This window comes from Pyxicephalus adspersus, chromosome 10, assembly GCF_032062135.1.
Source record: "Pyxicephalus adspersus chromosome 10, UCB_Pads_2.0, whole genome shotgun sequence".
In the NCBI taxonomy this organism is placed as follows: Eukaryota; Metazoa; Chordata; class Amphibia; order Anura; family Pyxicephalidae; genus Pyxicephalus; species Pyxicephalus adspersus.
The window spans coordinates 57,832,752-57,853,381 of NC_092867.1; the positions used below are offsets into that span (position 1 = coordinate 57,832,752).

At 43.7% G+C, this 20,630-nt stretch overlaps 2 protein-coding genes and 1 long non-coding RNA gene across 7 annotated transcripts in view; 2 read left to right on the plus strand and 1 right to left on the minus strand.

The window, feature by feature from the left end:
* LOC140338996 (gastrula zinc finger protein XlCGF66.1-like) overlaps nucleotides 1–20,630 on the plus strand; it is a 231,153-nt gene that overhangs the window by 69,159 nt on the left and 141,364 nt on the right. The window lies entirely within an intron of this gene.
* On the minus strand, nucleotides 10,321–12,847 carry LOC140339064 (tubulin beta-4B chain-like). The gene is made up of 4 exons (XM_072423608.1): nucleotides 12,686–12,847; nucleotides 12,106–12,214; nucleotides 11,906–12,016; nucleotides 10,321–11,507 (listed from the first exon to the last, which is right to left on the minus strand). The coding sequence occupies exons 1-4, from the start codon at nucleotides 12,740–12,742 to the stop codon at nucleotides 10,450–10,452; spliced, it is 1,335 nt and encodes a 444-aa protein (XP_072279709.1). The 5' UTR covers nucleotides 12,743–12,847; the 3' UTR covers nucleotides 10,321–10,449.
* On the plus strand, nucleotides 12,969–20,294 carry LOC140339162 (uncharacterized). Its single transcript, XR_011922381.1, has 3 exons — nucleotides 12,969–13,110; nucleotides 13,271–18,844; nucleotides 19,373–20,294. It is a non-coding gene; the product is annotated as an uncharacterized lncRNA (long non-coding RNA).

The window sequence follows — 20,630 nt, forward strand, 5'->3', positions numbered from 1 at the left end:
GCAAGGTAAGCCTCCACATCATCGGCCACTGTCATTTTCTGCAGAATGTAATAGTCTTACTGACATTTTGGGCAGGTACAGCGGAGTCCTCGCTTAAGTTTGTCAGGCGTAGGGCTACCTCTTAAAGGACACTGCGATCCAATTGCTGGGCCTCTGATATTGCAACAATCTGGGCTGATAACCGCATCATCATTTCACTCTGTTGGCGATTGGTGTCTTGTTGCACTGCTGTAGCATGCTGCTGGGGGCCTGAATCAATGCTTTCATCATCCTCTATTTTACAGTCCAGTTAGAGAGATGCCCGCATCCTCCACCATATGTTTTTTACCACCCTTGTGGGATCACCCTCTCTGGGGTTAAAGGTACATTCAAACTGCAGGAGAGGTGTATGAACACTGGAGCCAGCACACAGGAGACAGTAGATAGTTGGTGGCTAATCCAGCCAACTCAGCACAAACGTTCTAGCAACCTTTACCCACGTGTAGTACAACAATGGCTCTCACAGGCAGCTTCCCTGTGCCCCAGGTCAGAGAGTGCTTCCTTCCTCTCTTTCCCTTTTTACCTGACAAAACTAAACTCTGGCCTGGATCATAACACTTCTGAGTGACATGCAAAACCCAGGTCTGGAATCCCAGCAGACCTGTTGCTGGTATTCTCTCCCATAGGAGAGGAAACGAGGAGAAATATATCTTCCTTCTAGGATGACCCCTTTTGCCATGTCACAATGCCCCTGATTCATCAAGCAAAATCGGATTATCGGTCGCGCATTCGTATTAGCGATCCGGAATCGTGCGCGATCGCGCTATTCAACAACTGAAAAAGCTCGCGCACGGAGCCGCGCTTATCCGACAGCTTTTTACTGGCGATCTTGCAAACGCCTTAATTGGCAGATTCGCGCTCCCTATTGTTAAGGCTGGAATCCGGCTGGTAGTGAGGCGGGTGTACGCGCATACTCGAGTCCGGACCGTGGTAATCCGCGATCGATGGCTGCGCGTACTTTCGCGCTTCCAGCGATCGCGGATTTCAATGATGAATCAGGGGCAATATGTATAAAACATATAGGGTATTCTCGCCGGCCGAAATTTGGTTGATATGGGCCGATTCCGGGCCGCAATTACGAGCAAGCTTCCGGTTGGGCTTGATGAATCGGGCTCAATGAATCCCTTTTTGATTTCAAAGGCTCATTTTTAACTTCAAAATCTTCTAGAACATCCTCCACTAACTTCTGAAGATAGTCACTGGTGTGATGTGCCTGGGTGTCCTTTACTCAAAGTTTGCGTTATTGTTTTATTATTTTCATCAACAAATCTAACAATATTAGCAAAATATTTGACTCTGTGATGTGTGCATGCATCCATTTTAATAAAGACAAAATGTCCATTTAGACCTTTTCGTAGTTCTTCCTTTTTACATTTGGCCACTTCAATTATAAATGTCCTTATACTTTTCTCTTCTCAGAGAAACACCAAGTTTTTTAGCTATTTCTCCATTTGGGCCTAAAAAGGCTGGCTGTGATAAGGATATTGGTACACTATTCTTTACTACCATTTCAAAATTGTGGTTTTTTAATTTTTCTGGTGTCATTGTTATGGTAACTTTGTCAGATATAAAGAATCTTCTAAAGCCGCATACACACGTGCAGTAATAGTCAGTGGAAAGGATCTTTCACGATCCTTTCTAACGACTATTATTGCACGATGCATGAACGAGTGCTGCACATACAGCACCGTTCTGCTCTATGCAGAGGGGAGAGCGACAGAGCGGCACCCCACTGTGCGCTCTTTCCCTTCCCTTGCATTAGTATCGTTAGTCGTCCATTGTCCGTGATCCGGCAGGAGGGTCGTTCAGGTGATGGATGACTGGCGTTGTACACACGCCAGATTCTTGCCTGATATCGGCCCTGAGCTGAATATCGGGCAAGAACCCTTGGATGTGTGTACGTAGCTTTAGTTGTGTTTGGCCTCCAGTTGATTTCTTAACATTTCTTATCCCAGAAGTAGATGGAACATTTTCATTGATATCTTTCTCATTCACAACTTCTAACACTTAAATGAAAATGCTGCAAATGTCTTTTCAAATTTGATGCTCTTGTAGGTGCATTTTGTTAGACCCACTAAAACTGGATATTTTGATAGACACACCCCTGGATATTTCAGAGGTGCTGCTGATCGAAGTTTTGCACATACAAAAGATTTGAGTTGCCCATATCTAAAATATTCTGTGCCAGGTAGTTCTATCTTGCTAACCAAGTATTCCAAGCTAAACATTGCCCACACATCTATTATACCTTTAATCCTTAATTAACCTTTGTCTATCCACCATCTGAAGCATTTCCAATCCCTGCCCGGGGTAATTCTAGATTATCCCATAGGGGGGTGAGTGGCAAATGAGGCAAGACAATTTTTGTGTTAGATCGAAGTCTGTCCCAAACTGACAGTGAGCTAGAGTGGGGCATCTAACTGCGGGGTCTGGCATTTTTAGAGATCCACATGAATGCTGCTATTGATACCGCTTGGCACGCCAGTCCTTCCAACTCAATCCACTGTGGTTTGGGGCCCATTATATTACATAAAGACATTTGAGCTAGTTGTGCTGCTTTGGCATATTATTGAAGGTGAGGAACCCTTAGCCCCCCCTGAGTACGAGGTGGTTAGAGAATAGCTTTTTGCATTCTACTTGTTTTCCCTCCTCATATGAACTGTAAATTTGTGTGTACTTTTGTTTGTACATTGATGATTTGGGTTGGCATTGGTAGGGTATGGAACAAGTACAGTTTTCTAGGCAATACTTCATTTTAATGGATATTAAAATTAAACCATGAGGGTGGTGATCTTGTCTCTTTGCAGATCTGAGAGGATATTCATCATTAGTGGATCATAGTTGACCTGGTATAGAGATTGGTATGTGGGGGTCATCTGGATGCCTACGTTATGTATCAATTTATCTCCCCACTGAAAATTATAATTACTTTAATTGCTTCAATTTGCTTTTTCAATTTGCCAGTATTTATTTACATTTGGAGCCTGCGATGTCGAGCTGTTGACATGGAGACCCGATATCTTGGCAAAGTCCTCCAGCACCTTGAATAAGTTTGGTAAAGTTGTAAGTGGAGAGGAGATGTACATCAAGACATCATCCAGGAATAAGGTGCATTTATGTTGCTTATGTCTGCAGCTATTATCTTTGATATTTGGGTTTGATTGTATTGCAATGGCTAGCAACTCTGTTGCTAGCATGAATAGTAGGGGTGATAAGGGGCAACCCTATCTAGTACCCATTTTAATTGGTATGGTAGAGGACAAAAAACTTCCCAGAGATATATTTGCAGTTGAACTATCAGAAAGGGATTCGATTAGGTTAAGAAAATAGGGTCCAAGGCCCATTTCTGTTGATACCTTTAATAAGTAGTGCTGAGGCAGGCTATCAAATGCCTTCTGTACATCAAGAGGCAATACCATTGCTTCCCTCTTAGGCCCTTGATCCCAATTTGATTGTAGCACCGATTGGATCTATAGACCTTCTCATCTAGTCTGGGGCCTGCCTGCACAGTAGAAATCCCACCTGGTCCAGATTGATATAAACTTCAAGAAAAGAGATGAGGCGAATGGCTAAAATTTTTGTCATAATATGAGCCTGTAGTTTTCTACATCCGTGGCAGCTTTCTCTGGCTTTGTGATCATTTGCACCCGTTGGTGGGGAATTTCCCTACCTGAGAAAATAGAAATATTCAACCAGGTGGGGTGCCAGATTGGGACCGAATTTCTTGAAGTAGACATTGGAGAAGCCATCTGAACCAAGTGCACTGCCTGATTTAAGGAGCTTGATGACTCAAAGCGTCTCTTCCATCATAAAGGGCCTCTAAAGAATATCCATATCTCTTTCAGTTTTGGTATAGTGACTTCTTTAAAAAAGGCTTCCTTCCCAGTCCCAGACGCATTTTTCCTGACATACAGATTTACAGAGTGAATATTGCCGACCGGCTGCAAGACCGTCAGCAGCCTCTGGGTGGCAGCAGTGCACCACATTTATATGAAGGTTTACACCAGAGGTCGGCAAACTCTGGCCTTTAGGCCAGAGACGGCTCAGCCCGTAGTTCGTTCCGGCCTAATGCCCCCTGGCTGATCTGGCCTAATTCCCGCCGGCAACCCTTGGACCTGGATCGGCCAGGAAGCGTTAGGAACTACCGGAGCCACTGGAGCTCCGCTGCCGCCCCCTTGGAGTTGCTCCCCTATTTACCACGGCCGGCGTTGATACTTCTGCTGCAGCAGTAAATAGGTACGCTCCCTGAAGGTAAATCCCTCCCCTCTGCAATGCATACAGAGGAGAGGGATTTCACTTCAGGGGGCATTCCCTGCTGGTGGGCGGAGCCATTAGGACAGGTCCAGCCCAGTGTGCTCCCGCTCACCCATAAATGGCCTAGTGGCCATAAAACTTTGCGGACCCCTGGTTTACACATTGAGGTAATGAGAGCAAACACAGATCTCATGCAGCTGCTATACGAAGAGTAGGATTATTTCACAGTGAAAGTGTGGGCGTGTCCTATAGACCTTGGAGATCAGCTGTGCCCCACCCATCGCAGCATGAGAGCTGTGTCTGTGTCCCTATTGCTATCATTACCCCCATATATAAACCTTCATATCTCCCACACTGATTGTTGTAGAAACTTCAAATTTTACAGTACAGAGTACAGAGTACAGAGAGCTGATAAAGTTAATTTAAACCTATATAAACTATAACTTCAGGTTTATACGTTGGGGATAATGGCAGAAGCAGGGACACAGACGCAGCTGGGGAACGGTATGTTTGCTGTTTTCAAACCCTCTTTAAGTTTCCATTTATATGATGAGTGTTGCCCTTTTAAGCCTACCAGTTGCACTGTGATTGCGTCATGATCTGACCACATTGTCGAAATAGTGGGGGCCCTATTTACTTGGGGAACCATATGGACTGGAAGAAAAGTATGATCTATCCTGGAGTAATCTTTATGTACTACGGAATAGTATGTATAATCCCTTGTTGAGGGATTCATTACTCTCCAGATATCAATGAGATCATATTGTTTTAGCATAAAGCACATGTGTATTAGATTTGTCCAGGATCTGATCCAGAGCCAGGTTAGAATCTCCAAGAAGGATTAGGCCTCCCCTGGTTCTGGATGAGACCTCCGCCAGCAAGTGGTGAAAAAATTTAAGGTGACCTTAATTGGGAGCGTAGTATGTTACCACAGTTAGAGAATGGCCCTCCACTGTGCCTTGCACTATTAAAAACCTTTACTACTTTACTTGGGGTGAAATTTACATTTTTCAAGAAGCAGAGCATTTCTTTTTGTCAGTTAGCTTGGAAAAATAGTGGGTAATTTTTGTGCATAACCAAGGTCTAACTTTTGCGAGACATGAGTTTCTTGTAATGCCAGTATATCAACTTTAATTAAGTTATAGTAGTGACAAGCTTTGGAACTTTTCAATTAGGAGTTGAACATTTTAGGTGGACTGTTATTTTTGATTGAGGTTTGGTACAGTATTAGTTGCTGTTGTCATTGTTCACCAATAAGGGAGTTTCCTTGTTGACCATGGGATCAAGCTGGGAAAGTCTCTATGGGAAGGAATTGGGGGTGGATGGGTCAAGGGGAAAACCATTAGGGTGCACAAAATTTTACAAACACATGGAGGCATATTATCAAATTCGCTAAACTTGGGACTTTGGGGATGAACACCCACAACCTGGGTCATAACACCTCTGGCACTCAGGGAAGGCTCCCTTGAATCCTGCCCTATGCAGAGCTCCAAATTGCTCTATCAATTAAGGAACACAACTGGGACTGGTTCTATACACCACACCCCAACCAATCAACCCTTGTAGTAGAGGGCACGTGTAACCCCTCTGTTTCCACAACTTCCTGAGAAAAGGATACAGCTTAATAAAGTTGTTGAGTCCTAAGTGGATCCTGGTCGATATTTTTATTAGGATCGGAGTCACAGTCTGACCATCCTGATTTGGTCATCATCTTTTTTGGGTAAAACAAGTCCCAGAAATGTTTTAAGGGTGATGGAGATACCCTAGAAGTTCAGGTGGAACTCTGTACCTCTAGAGCAGGGGTGTCAAACTCAAATCACAAAAGGGGCCGAAATCTAAAACACAGGCTTAGTCGCGGGTCAAACTTTTTATTAAGAAACATAGTTTTAGTAGAAGTATAGATACTTCCTAAACATGAGACACCATATCATACGCCATTCTCATTGCATTAATTATGTTCTGCAAATAAAAAACATGTTTGTCTTTGTGAAGCATGAACATATTTTTGCTTTCCCATCTTTCAATATATTGTCTCCCTTCTGCATCAACTTGTGTCTTGTAGGTCATTTTGGGAGTGATTGCTTTTTTTTTTTCTTAGCAGGTTTACCTGACCTATCCTGGCCTTTCTTGGCCTGACTATGTGAGGGGAATGGAGCCACTGACTTTGCTGAGGTGGAGGCATGTGTCTCTGAGTATGATGACATTGCTAATATAGCATCCCACTGAGACTTCAAACCTGGAGCAGCAGCAGCATACTACTGGCAGCAGGATCAGGACTCTGGCACAGCCGTGCTAAAGGTGCGTACACACTTCCAATTTTTATCGTTCCAATCGAACGACGAACGATCGATTGGGCAAAAAATCGTTAGTAAAAAAGTAACCAACGACGCCGACGAACGAGGAAAATTGTTGGAAACGAACGACCGGACCGGCGGATCGGATTGGGCGACGATCGTTGAACATCGTTCGTGTGTACGGTCGTTCGTTGATCGTCCATGGTCAGAGCATGCGTGATGAACGAACGTCCGTTCACTTTCCTGTCGTGCACATAGTTCCTCTATCGCTTAAACGATCGTATCTATTGTGTGTACAATATCTACGAACGATCGTGTCGTTAACTCTATGTGCAGGATCGGTCCTATACGATCGTTCATATATATCGTGCAGGAACGTTCGTCGTTCGTTTTCCGACGATAATAATTGGAAGTGTGTACGTAGCTTTAGTGCTGGGTCTCGGCAGGAGTGTGAAGGGGTCCTTCTGCCTGCTGCGCGGTCAGGCACTTTTGTGGACCACCCTGCTTCTACTTAGCTTTCTGGGACGGGGTCCTCCTGCCTGCAAATGTCAGGCGCTTGGATGCGGTACATTCGGTACAGGGTCTTGTGTTTGACACCTTTGCTCTAGAGCCAGATTTCACCCTTTGTCACAGAGGATATAGTGGTGTCTGGTCACCCTTTAGTGGTGTTGAAGTAGGTGCGCTCTTTGAAAGCAGATACAGCAATGAGTAGAAAAAGTAAAGTAAAAGCATAAGACTTTCCATTAAATTGAAACAGCAGGAGTGTGAAGAAGCAATCGTAGAGGAAAGACCCAGCGGTATTTTATGTTGTTAGCAATCAAAATCTGCAGCACTGCTTTCAGGGCCCCCCTTTTTTGAATCATATCTCGGAGGAGAGAACGCAGAAATCTTTTAGTAGCTTCTGCACTATTTTTTACCACTTCGGGTGGTGTGAAAACTATTGCATTGTGCACGATTTTGTCACCAATCTTTATGTAGAGATCATCAATTTGGGTGTCCAAAACTGTGATTTGTGCTGAATTTTGCAATAATCTGAAAACTGTATCATCTAATTTTTGCTCTATCATATCACGAAGGGCGTCCAAGCTCTGGAGGTCCCTCCAAAAATGAGAGGTGTTGGAGGATGAAGTTTTGGCCAGTTCCATCTAAAGCAGGGCAGCCATATGTTGTAATAGCCTACTTTCTTCCTCGATGATGGTGCTGGGAGCTGTAGTTATGTTGGTTTTATGCACAAAAACAGGGTATATTATACCAGAGATCTGTGTGGTTGGTGAAATCTGGGCTAGTATCAGGTCAGCTCCCTCAGAAGCTGGGGATAGCTGTGATTCAGACTGGTGCTGGGAGCTGTAGTTGTGTTGATTTCATGCAAAGATCTGTGTGGATGGGGAAAACTGGGCTGGTATCTTGCCAGCTCCCCCAGATGCCGAGGAGCTGGTATAATCGTGTGCTGCCGAAAGCTGTGATTCAGGCTGATAAGAGCTGAGGACAGGAGAACAGGTACTGGTGACGAATAACAGTGTTGTTAACAGGAATGTGTCGGGGAGATTTGGAATGTGAAAGGGGGAAGATGATGAGTTCAGTTTTATCCAGGTTGAGTTTCGGAAATCTGTCAACCGTCCATGATGAGATGCCTGAAAGGCAGCAAGAAATCTTACCCAGGACTGAGGGAGACAGGTCAGGGGTGGACAGATAGATTTGAGTGTCATCAGCATACAGATGGTACTGTAAACCAAAGGAGGCTATGAGACTATTAAGAGTGGAGGTTTACAGAAAACAAAGAACCTGTGCAAGGACTGACCCTTGAGAAACACCAATAGAGAGAAGAGTGGGAGAGGAGGAATCGCCAAAGAAACTTGAAAGGAACGGTCAGACAGGTAGGAAGCAAACCAGGAGCGAGCAGTGTGAGAGCTGTTTCCGTGGAATGGGCTGCTCGAAAGCCAGACTAGATGGAGTGGGTCAAGTGAGAGTTAGTGTTCAGGTAGTCAGTGAGTTTTTTTTTTTTTTTTATAGACAAGGGGCTCAAGAAGTTTGGAAACATATGGGAGAAGAGAGACCAAACGGTAGCTAGAAGGTAGAGAGGGGTCTAGTGAGGGTTTGTTTCTTCAGGATAGGGAGAATAATAGCATGTTTGAAAGCAGAGGGGTAGGTACCAGTACAAAGGGAGAGGTCGAATGGTTTGGTTATTGTAGGGGTCAGGGTGGAGAAATAGGCATGGAGTAGATCAGAGGGAATTGGGTCAAGCAGACCGGTAGTAGATGGAGATGATGAGAAAAGAGTGGAGACTTCATCCAGGGTAACAGGTCTGAGCGAGGTCAGTGCTGATTTACAAAAGGAAGGGGTGGATATGGTTGGAGTGGCATGGTGAGTAGAGACATCATGTCTGATTTTGTCAATTTTATCTCCAAATTAGGTGGCAATGTCTTGGGCAGAGAAGGTAGTTGTGGGGGGGAGCAGGTGTGGGGTTTAGGAGGGAGTCAATTGTTGAGAAAAAGCAGCGTGGGTTGAAAGTTTTGAAAGGAAATGACAACGCAGAAATTATTTTGCTTGGCGACAGTGAGTTCAGTGTTGTGGTCGGATTTGTAGTTCATGAAATCAGCGTTGAGGCCAGATTTCCTCCACTTGCGCTCAGGTGCCTGAACAGTCTTTTGTAGATGTTTGTTATGCCAGGGTCAGGGGTTAGCAGGACAGGAGGTAGCAGAAGGCAGAGGCAACTTTATCCAGAGACAAAGAGAGAGTGTAATTCAACTAAGTCGCAGCTTTAGCTGGAGATGTGATTTTAGAGATTGGGTATTAGGGACAGAAGGCAGGGGGTGGTAGACAACAGCCTCAACAGGGGGGTGGAAAAAAAAGACGATGTGGACTTCAAAAGAGGTGTAAATGAGAGGGCAGGTTAGGAAGGTCTCTGTATGTTGGGGTATGTGTAAAGTGAAAACGTGAAGACCTCCGTAAGAGAGCAGCAGCAGAGAAAGAGTCTGAGGAGGAAATCTAAGTTTTTAGTGAGAGCCAGAGGTTGGGAAACTTAGAGAGGAGAAAGTTGTGAATAGAGGTTTATTGCCAACAGACCTGGCATTTGAGAGGCTGCCAGAGAAAGGGGGTAAGACTTATGGGTAGGGTGAATTGTAATGAGATTAGAAGGAGGAAGTATCTTTATGAAAGGGTAGGGAGGACCAGGGTTGGTTGAGGAAGTAGTAGAACAGAAAGGTGCAGGTGCAGAGACAGAATGAGAGTGAAGGAGGCTCATATAGCTGAAATGGCAGCTGTACCCAAGGACATACACTTCAAATTTTGATAACAGATTCCCCTGCTTTTACTTCATCCTGTAGAGTCGTGCTCCCTTCACCTCTTGATGCTTTCTTCATCACCACCCCACCCATCAGGAGGAAGCATTCACAACAAAGATGGCCATCGGAGTGTGCAGAAAAAGGTATAGTAAGCAGTATGCAGAAAAAACAAGCAAGGATACCACAGTGAATGCTGGCAACGCCCTATTTGCTTGACAGTTTTTGCCACCACTTATCGTATATTAGAAATGTGCTCACAACTGTGCACCCTTGTGTTGTATTATTACATATTAACCTACAATAAGGCAGTCCTCCTTGCCCCAAAAACATGCACCAGAGTTGACAGAATAGCACCTACCGTAAAATATTTTACCCAAGCATCCAGATTAGATTTCCATTCAGGAAAAAATTACTGTAATGTAAGTAATCATCACAAAGACAAGCACAAGAAGCCAAATTACTCATTTATTGGGGTAAATCTTCTGTACAGCTTCTAATAAAGAAGACCACGACAAGACAAGACATGACAAAAAAAATGAACAGAAAGGCTTTAAGAATAAGTTACAACAGAACATGTTGATTTATGCTTCCTCATCTGCCTCCTCTTCGAATTCACCTTCCTCTTCCACTGTGGCATCTTGGTACTGCTGGTACTCTGATACCAGGTCATTCATGTTGCTCTCGGCCTCGGTGAACTCCATCTCATCCATGCCTTCCCCAGTGTACCAGTGCAAGAAGGCCTTTCTGCGGAACATAGCAGTGAACTGTTCAGAGATGCGCTTGAACAGCTCCTGAATGGCTGTGCTGTTACCGATGAAGGTGGCAGACATCTTTAGGCCTCGTGGTGGAATGTCACAGACAGCAGTCTTCACATTGTTGGGAATCCATTCAACAAAGTAGCTGCTGTTCTTGTTCTGGATATTGAGCATCTGCTCATCCACCTCTTTCATGGACATGCGTCCTCTAAACACAGCGGCTACGGTCAAATAGCGGCCGTGACGGGGGTCACAGGCAGTCATCATGTTTCTGGCATCAAAAATCTGCTGCGTCAGCTCGGGCACAGTCAAAGCACGGTACTGTTGGCTGCCCCTGCTGGTTAGCGGGGCAAAGCCTGGCATAAAGAAATGCAGACGGGGAAAGGGTACCATATTGACAGCCAGTTTACGCAGATCAGCGTTCAGCTGGCCAGGGAAACGCAGGCAGGCAGTGATTCCACTCATGGTGGCAGATACCAAATGGTTCAGGTCACCATAGGTGGGGGTGGTGAGTTTAAGGGTTCTAAAGCAAATGTCATAAAGGGCTTCATTATCTATGCAGAAGGTCTCATCTGTGTTCTCTACAAGCTGGTGCACAGACAGGGTGGCATTGTATGGCTCTACTACAGTGTCAGACACTTTAGGGGAAGGCACAACACTGAAAGTGTTCATAATTCTGTCAGGATACTCTTCTCTGATTTTACTGATTAGGAGGGTACCCATACCAGAGCCTGTGCCACCACCTAGAGAGTGTGTGAGCTGAAAGCCCTGGAGACAATCACAATTTTCTGCTTCCTTCCTTACGACATCCATCACAGAGTCAACCAGTTCAGCTCCCTCTGTGTAGTGCCCCTTTGCCCAGTTGTTGCCAGCACCACTCTGGCCTGTAAAAAAACAAAATTCAGTTAACAAAATGCGGAGACTTTTTTGGTAACCATTTTCAGCAACTACAATTGCTGCCACACACATCAGATGAAAAAAGTGAAAACATCTGTGAGGCCCAAGCAATGCGAGTGAAAGTCCCAATGGAGCCCAGTATACAAAAACATGAGCATTTACAGCCAGCCATGGTAAAATGAGTGGTGGGAGAGCACTTTAAAAACCTCCAAGTATAAGGTAGTCAGGGGTGGCCTTTAAAGAAATCCTGAACAGGTATGGCCCCAGGGTCTACACCATAGCTAATAAACCAGCTGGGAGATCTCCTCCATTGCTCAACTGCTAAAAACATGCCAAGAACATGTGACTAATGTCCTGCAACAAGCTAAAGCAGCAAGACATTTACCAAATACAAAGTTGTCTGGTCTGAAGATCTGTCCGAAAGGTCCGGATCGCACGGAGTCCATTGTGCCTGGCTCCAGGTCCACCAGGATGGCACGGGGAACGTATTTACCACCTGCAAGTAAATACAAGATAGACATTAAGCTTTGTCACAACCATAAGCTACACAGGAGGACCAGCATTGTAGGAGGAGGAACACCCTACCTGTAGCCTCATTATAATAGACGTTTATCCTTTGCAGCTGGAGATCGCTGTCACCGTGGTATGTGCCAGTTGGGTCAATGCCATGCTCATCGCTGATCACTTCCCAGAACTAGGAGACATAGAACACTTCATTACTAACTCTAATACAAGTTACACCACAATTCTAAATTCTTCATATGCATTTTATCAAAAAGATGGCAGAATAAACACCATGATTAGCAGATAACAAGCATAACCTAATAGCAGGTTGCCTTTGTTATACTCTCCAAGGATTTGGAAAAATACTAATTCTAGTGGCAAGGAGTAAAGTATTGGAAGCCTTATGATCCGGAGGACATGGCCAGGTCTGCAGAGCACAAATGGTTTACCCTACCCTAAGCCACTTCTAACCCTTCAATGCCTCGGCAGAGAGGGGGCCGCGCCCAGCGAAATATACAGAAACAAAACATACATTTTGTACCATGTACAACCATCTTAAAGGTAATTACACCCTTTCATCCTATGATCCTATCTCTATGGAAATCTGGTTTTATAATACACACAGATCACCCTGAAGAGCCCACACATTCCATTCTCTTACCTTGGCCCCAATCTGGTTACCACACTGGCCGGCCTGTAGGTGGACAATCTCCCTCATGGTTCTGGTTCTGTTCTTTTCTGTCACTACACACGGGTCTTCCTGGAAGCAGCTTCACCAACTAAAACAGAACGTCAACGCAGCCGCTTTAATATCCGGTTCCTGCTCTAGGCAAGAATTCGCGCTGCTATTGGTTAAGAGGAATGAGGCGGGACGATGAAAGACGTAGCTATTGCTGGATGCTCTCCTGATTGGCCTGGGCCTGGTAGGCGGGTTTTACTCTGCACCACAACAAAACATTCTCGACGCCCTTTGTTGCGTAGGGGATATTCATAATGCGCAGTACAATCCGACCCGGGAAGTAATAGTAGGACTCGGTGAACTTCCGGTTAGGGTGTTGTAAAAAGAAAAAACACGACTGTTACTTGGTGAGCACTTGTGTTCAAATAAGACCATAAATATTATGAGTGGGGTGTGAAATTAGGACTGGGAATTATTTCAAATGTTATTGCCAATTTTAGAATTACATTAAGTAGTGGTTTCTTATTATCTTCAATGCAACAAATATTATTATCATTTCTTCATCAGAGTGAAGTGCGGTGCCCATGGAGTTGGCTCACTTTGTACTGCACAACATACTATAAGGAATGAGCAGCCAATAAAATATGAGGAACAACCAACCACCCCTGAGAAATGGCTGATTGCCTGTGAGAAACAACTGACCACCCACGAGGAATAACCGACTGCCTGTGAGGAAGGGCCAACCATCTCCGAGGTCCGCTCACCTACGTGAGGAAGCCAACCACCTACAAAGGATAACCGACCACCTATGATGAAGGAGCAGCCACCAATTAGAATTGACTTTCTGCCAACAAAGAATGTCCAGTTAGCTAATGGTGGACAGCCAAAACATTGTGATTGGGGTTGTCCATAAAGAGAATCTGCTATTTTCTATTTTTACCTTGTACACCTGCCAATGACACAATTCTTGTTTAGGATGACAACACTTTCTCATCATGTCGCATTTACAGAGAAGCAGACCTGTCACCCTACAACAGAAATAAGAGTTATAGTGTTATAAGTTGTGGAGTAGATCTGTGATAAACGTTCCCTGTAAATTTCTGAAGATAAGAGCACTGGTGGAGGTTAACAATGTAGAAAGCCCTCTAAACTGAAATTCTTTGGGTAACCCAATTTAGTCCCCTCTCAGGCCATTTACATGCCAAGAAGAGTCCTCTTGCACTTTCATATCTTCTTCCATTAGTAGATGCTGATTAATGTTTTGCACTGCTGTCTGCTTACAGTGAGTATGTGGCTGTTAGGAAATGCTTACCTGTCCGGCAACTCCGTGCTGTGCACCATCGCAGTAATAAAAACTGTTCTGTCCAGCAATGTCAGCAGCCAGGATAACTAAGATAGCAGCAGCCTCTTCTTCCCTTTAGTTGTGCAACCTTAGGCATTTTGGCATCCCCAGCATCCATTGCTAGGCTGTGCACAGCTGAAGGTGACTCTAGAGGCTGATCAGCTCCTGACTCAGTCCTGCACTGCTATTGGCTGCTGGGACTTTAAAGCCTCTCTGCTCCCAGTCACCAGTGCCTGTTGTAGCCTATAGCTGGGCTAATCTGTGCTGAAGTGTGTTTTCATCTGATTTACTGTTGCTGACCTTGACTGTTCCTGACCTACCTTTGGTATGCAGCCCGGACTGACCTTTTGTCTGTGACCCCGACTCTGCTTGTGTTTTTCCCTTGTGTACTTCGTTTGGTGGACTGATATTCTGTGTATGACCTCCTCTCTGTATTTTGACTTCTGTCTGTTGGAATCTTGGTACTGCTCTATCTGTGAACACCATCCCTTGCTCAGTCCGCAACCAGTCTCTCGAGGCTAAGTGAGGGCTTGCTGAAGGTGAAGACTGCGTTATTAGATTGGGGAATTGGTGTCTGGTGGGGCTGGTGCTGACCAGGGCCTTACAGTGGCATCATGGCCCTTGTCCATGAAAGGGCGCCCTGTACTCACAGTTTATAAATAATGTTTGGTTTCTTTTAACCCAGAAGGTTGACTGCCATTCCCATTCTGTGTGCAGTTCCCAAATGATTAGCTATGGTATGCTGTGCATTTTAGATTAATTTATTGCACAAATTTGAATCTGGCCATAGATTCATCTGTTAACTATCCATTTGTCCCAGTTTAGTGGTAATTGATTTTATTGTTCTGCTAGTCCCCTCCCCTACCCAGGTTCAACTGATATCCAAAATTCCCTGTTACTCCCCATCCATATTCAGGGCCCAAAGCACTTCTATTTGAACATCAGGCTAGGTCACGTGCCCAAATCTTAAGTGCCAAATTATAGTGCTTTGAGAATTAATCCAGGGAATGGAACCAGGATTTGTACATACCCTACACTCTGCAACTGCCACCTCATACCTCTGGACTAAACCATCATTGAACCACCTAAATGCCGACACTACCACTGTTGCTGCCATCTTGAACATTTTTTTTTCACCAATCTTCTCCCTGACTAATTATCCCACTCCTGGTACCCAACAAGATGACAATCTTCACTACAACCCATATTACAGGACCTGCTCACATGGACTTCAGTCTCCTGCAGTGTGCTCCTGTGAATCACAACTACCTGTTACTCTGTATTGCTCACCCTGCACTCTCTTTGCTTGCTCTATTCCCTCTCCTCCCCCCAGTCTGGTAATCCCTTCTCTGTTTGCTCCTTACTCCCCTGCTTTCTCTGTCTGTACTTCTGCACCTTTTCTCTTTTACTACTTGCTGGTGACATCTCACCCAACCCTGGTCCCCCTCACAGCTTCTCTCCTCTTTACCCCCCCACTAACATTCACTCTCCTCCTAACCTCATTACTATCCTCACCACCTATAAGTTCTTACCCCCTTTCTCTGGCAGTCAATGGAATGCCAGATCCGTTGGCAATAAATTAACCTCCATACACAACCTTCTCCTCTCTCAACTGCCTGACTCTCACCGAAACTTGGCTTTCCTCTTCTGCCTCTGCCTCTGATGCAGCTCTTTTCTAATGGAGGCCCCACACATATCGCTGGACACACTAGACCTGGTATTTTCCAAACTCTGCATCCTTACCCATCTTGACAACTCATCATTTCCCCTTTCTGACCACAACTGTCTGTATTAGTCTGTCATTTGCAATCCCTATTTAATGTACAGCGCTGCATAATATGTTGGCGCTATATAAATCCTGTTTAATAATAATAACCTAATTACCTTCAACCTTTCTAACTCTTGCCCCCCTTTGCCACATCCCAGACCTGGCCAATGGCAGAGGGATATCCGTAACCTTGACCACCACCTATTCTCAAACCGCCTTAAGTCCCTCACCCCCACTCTTTCCAAAATCACCTCCCCAGATGAAGCTGCCACCCAGTTCAACCACTCTCTGGCTGGCAGCTTCAAAAAATTACAAACAACAACTACAACATTTTTCAAACAACTTTATTCAAAAATAAATCATTTTCGAAAAGATATTAAAATATGGAGACCACACAAAAGACCCACACAAAAATACAAACATGTAAACCCACACTTCCAAGTAAAGCCAAATTAGTTCAAAAATGGCCCAAGAACTGTGGCCTTCAAAAAATACCAAACCAGTTTGCAATTTAAACCTAGCGTAGGGTGGAAAACTGGATTAGCAAATATTTATACAGAACAAACATTTAAAGGTGGTAATAAAGACATTTATTGCAATGAAACAACATGGCTAAACACAATAACATAGCATTAACATTGACGTCTTAATTGTAAAATAAACATTGAAACATTCAAGTTTTAAAAAACAAAAGCAGTTATTGTGCTAAATGGTAAGCAAAGTATGAAATGTTTGTTGGTGTTCCCCAAGGGTCAGTCCTTGGACCGGTTCTCTTTTCTCTGTACACCTCCTCTCTCGGTAGTCTCATATCCTCCTTTGGTTTACAGTACCATCTGTATGCTGATGACACTTAAATCTATCTGTCCACCCCTGACCTGCCCCCCTCAGTCCTGGGTAAGGTCTCATGCTGCCTGTCAGCCATCTCATCATGGATGTCTGACTGATTCCTGAAACTCAACCTGGATAAAACAAAACTCATCATCTCCCCCCCTCCCCCTCAAATTCCAAATCACCACTGACATATTCCTAACGATCAACAACACAGTCATTCGTCCCTCCCCTCAGGCACGTTGTCTTGGCATCACCACCAATTCTGCCCTCTCATTATCCCCCCATATTCAGAACATTTCCAGGTCCTGTCACTTTCACCTACGCAACATCTCCAAAATCTGTCCCTACCTGTCCTCTGAGACCACCAAACTCCTTGTACATGCTCTTATCATCTCCCGTCTGGACTACTGTAACATCCTTCTCGCTGGTATTCCACTAACCCTACTCTCTCCTCTACAATCTATCATGAATGCTGCAGCCAGACTCATCCATCCTTCCCACCGCTCCTCTTCTGCTGCCTCTCTTTGTAGTTCTCTCCATTGGCTTCCATTTCACCTGAAAATCAAATTCAAGCTCCTGTGCTTTGCCTTCAAATCCCTCCACAGTTCTTGTCCCACTTACATTTCTGCCCTGATAGAGAAATCCCCCCCTAGCCGCTCTCTCCGCTCCTCCAATGACCTTTTACTGACGTCCTCACTCATAACCTCATCACGCATACAGCTCCAAGACTTTTCTAGAGCTACCCTGACTCTCTGGAATGGTCTTCCTCGTCCTATTCGGCTTGCTTCTACTTTCTGTTCATTTAAAAAAGCACTGAAAACACATTTTTTCAGACTTACCTACCCATCTTCTTCTGTCTCTTAAAACCCTCACTACTTCCCACCTCCACATATCCCGCTCCTATTGTGTGAGACTTCCCCCACAGGGTCCTCTCCTCCTCCTGTGTCACTGTCTGTATTCGTCTGTCATTTGCTACCCCTATTTAATGTACAGCTCTGTGTAATATGTTGGTGCTATATAAATCCTGTTTATTATTATTATTATTAATAATAATAACATAATAATAATAATATTAAAATAAAAAAAGGTGGAGGACTTTTCATAGCAGAATGAGGTGACAGCTCCTGGAGAAGTAAACCTTGCAGCTAGTGCTACCTTTTTATGTTACACACTGACTGGGGCTCTTAAGCTGCGTACACACTTCCAATTTTTATCGTTCAAAATGAACGACGAACGATCGATTGGGCAAAAATCGTTCGTAAAAAAAGTAACCAACGACGCCGACGATCGAGGAAAGTCGTTGGAAATGAACGACCGGACCGGCGGATCGGATTGGACGACGATCGTTGACCATCGTTCGTGTGTACGATCGTTCATTGATCGTCCATGGTCTGAGCATGCGTGATGAACGAACGTTCGTTAACTTCCTGTCCTGCACGTCACTCCCTGTATCGCTCAAACGATCACATCTATTGTGTGTACAATATCTACGAACGATCGTGTCGTTATCTGTATGTACAGGATCGGTGCTATACGATCGTTCGCAGATATCGTGCAGGATAGTTCGTCGTTCGTTTAACAACGATAATAATTGGAAGTGTGTACGTAGCTTAAGTCCTATTTTTCTCCCCAGACTTTAAATCCACAGGTGATCTTGAGTACGATCATGCAGAAGTTAGATCTTCTGAATATCTGATTTCTTTTGTCATATACTACCTTTCTTGTCTTCTTTCTTTGTTTATGCCATTTCACTTATGATTTACTATTCCATTTGTTGTAGAAAAAGTGATAGTAAATGCTGCAGGAAACACTTAGAGGAAGATCCCAGGGATGAAAGCCAGTGCTACATTTAATTATAAGTCTTCTCTTCTAAATTGCTTTGAGTGTATCACATGACCACCTCTGATGAGAATTCCAAAGGGGTCACAAAACATGGAACTGACCAGAGAAACAAAGGCATCTGATAATGCTTATAATATGATTCCTATATGGTGTGTGTTTTCTTTTTATACATAGAATTACACCAAGGCAAAGAAGACATCTGGTAATCATGTGAAACCCAACACCTATTCTTTTTTTTCAGGAGGATGGAGTTGAGCTCCCATCATGGAGCCTCCATCTCCTTCACAGACAGTAAAGAAACAATGACAAGAAAATCCTAGAAGTCACCCAGAACATCATTGAGCTGCTGAAAGGAGAGGTGAGCGGTGCTGGGAATTCTGGGACATTATTATGGTATTGTATCATTGTGTGTGTCTATAAGGTGTCAGGATGTCACTGTCTATTTCTCCATGGAGGAGTGGGAGTATTTAGAAGGACACAAGGATCTCTACAAGGACGTCATGATGGAGGACCACCAGACCCTGACATCACCGGGTAAGAGGAGACTTTATTGAAAAGGAGAGAGCAGTACGGAGGGTCCACCTAGATCCCCCATCATCTGATAAACATGGTCAGGCTGATTCATCAAGCCAAATCAGAATCCCGAGGCGCTGGCATACTCGCACAGAATTCATCAACTGAAGCGGTCTCTCCGATAGATATCAGTCAGTTTCACACTGGCGAGCTTGCATCAAACTCACTGTTCCCCTAAAAATGCATTCTTTCTAATGGCACACATATTACCCTTATCTCTAAAAAAAATGTTTGTGCTGTTCAAATGTTTAAAACATCTATATGAGCTAAAAAAAACGGCATATTTTAAAATTACTTATTTCTTTCCTGTTAGGCAAGAGTCAACTGAGTTCAGCTCCTCAACATAGGCGCCTATATAAACGCTTACGATGCCTGATCGGAGGAGCCGCCTGCGGGTAAATATTGTGACTTTCCGTGGGCGAAACCTCGGCCTTGCCATCGGACTAGATTTTCCCACAAAAGTCACAAGCACACACATATTCTTGTTTGCTTCTAAAGATATATATATATGTGTGTGTGTGTGTATATATATATTTATATATATATATATATATTTCAATATATTGTTATAAATGAATATGGAATCTCCAATTGCCAAAAAAAACCCAAACAGCTAATTTTGACAGACTGCGCAAGTGCTAATTGCAAGTGAATTTCTATCACCTGTGCGCTTAAATTTGAGCATATATAAGAGTGTGGTTTAACTTGCTTTTCCCTTGTCTTTTTTTTTTCTTTTCTTTTCTTCTTGGAGGGGCTGTTGTTTTGTGTGTTATCCTAATTAATCTATGTTGCTGCATTTAATACTTTGCTTACCATTTAGCACAATCGCTGTTTTTTTTTTTTTTTTAACTTTGAATGTTTTAATGTCTATTTTGCAATTTTGAAGTCAATGTTAATGCTATGTTATTGTGTCTGTGCCCATATTGTTTGATTGCAAAATTCTGCCTTTATTACCACTTATAAATGTTCGTCCTGTATAAATATTTCCTAGTCCAGTTTTCCACCCTTGATAGGTCAAAATTGCATATTGGTTTGGTAAGTATTTTGTGAATGCAATATTTGTTGGGCCATTTTTGAACTATTTTGGCTTTACATGGAAGTGTGGGTTTACATGTGTTTTGTTTTTTATATTTTAATGTGACCTTTTAGCAAATGTTTCTTTTGAATAAAGTTGATTCTAAAATGTGGTTGTTTGATTTTTGGGGGTTTGTTATGTGATCTCCTTTCCAATCTCCCAGGACACACAGTTTAAAAAAGACAATTGTGATTTGTTTTTAAGCTGTTCCTTCCACTGAATTATTTGTAAGGCTAAAAACAGCACAATTGTCTTGTTAAAACTCAGTTGTTTGATGCGCATAGTTCTGCGCCAAACTTCAGGTGCATGTAGCTCATAGTTGTGCGCCACGGTGGACGCGCTATGTGTGTGTGAACTGTTTTATCAGTTGAAAAATACACCGTGTACTTTTGCACAGTCCTCATTAAGGTAAGTTTGTATTTTATTTGTGTATATTGCGTGTTTTGCTTCATATGCACTCATGTATGTATAGACATGAATGCACATAAAGCCAAAC

Bases quoted from the DNA above. Each gene is read 5' to 3' on its own strand.
- LOC140339064 (XM_072423608.1), bottom strand. From the start codon at position 12,742: ATGAGGGAGATTGTCCACCTACAGGCCGGCCAGTGTGGTAACCAGATT. The intron at 12,215-12,685 runs GTAAGAGAATGG...TATGTCTCCTAG, and splicing joins GTAACCAGATTGGGGCCAAG to TTCTGGGAAGTGATCAGCGA. The intron at 12,017-12,105 runs GTAGGGTGTTCC...ATTTACTTGCAG, and splicing joins CTATTATAATGAGGCTACAG to GTGGTAAATACGTTCCCCGT.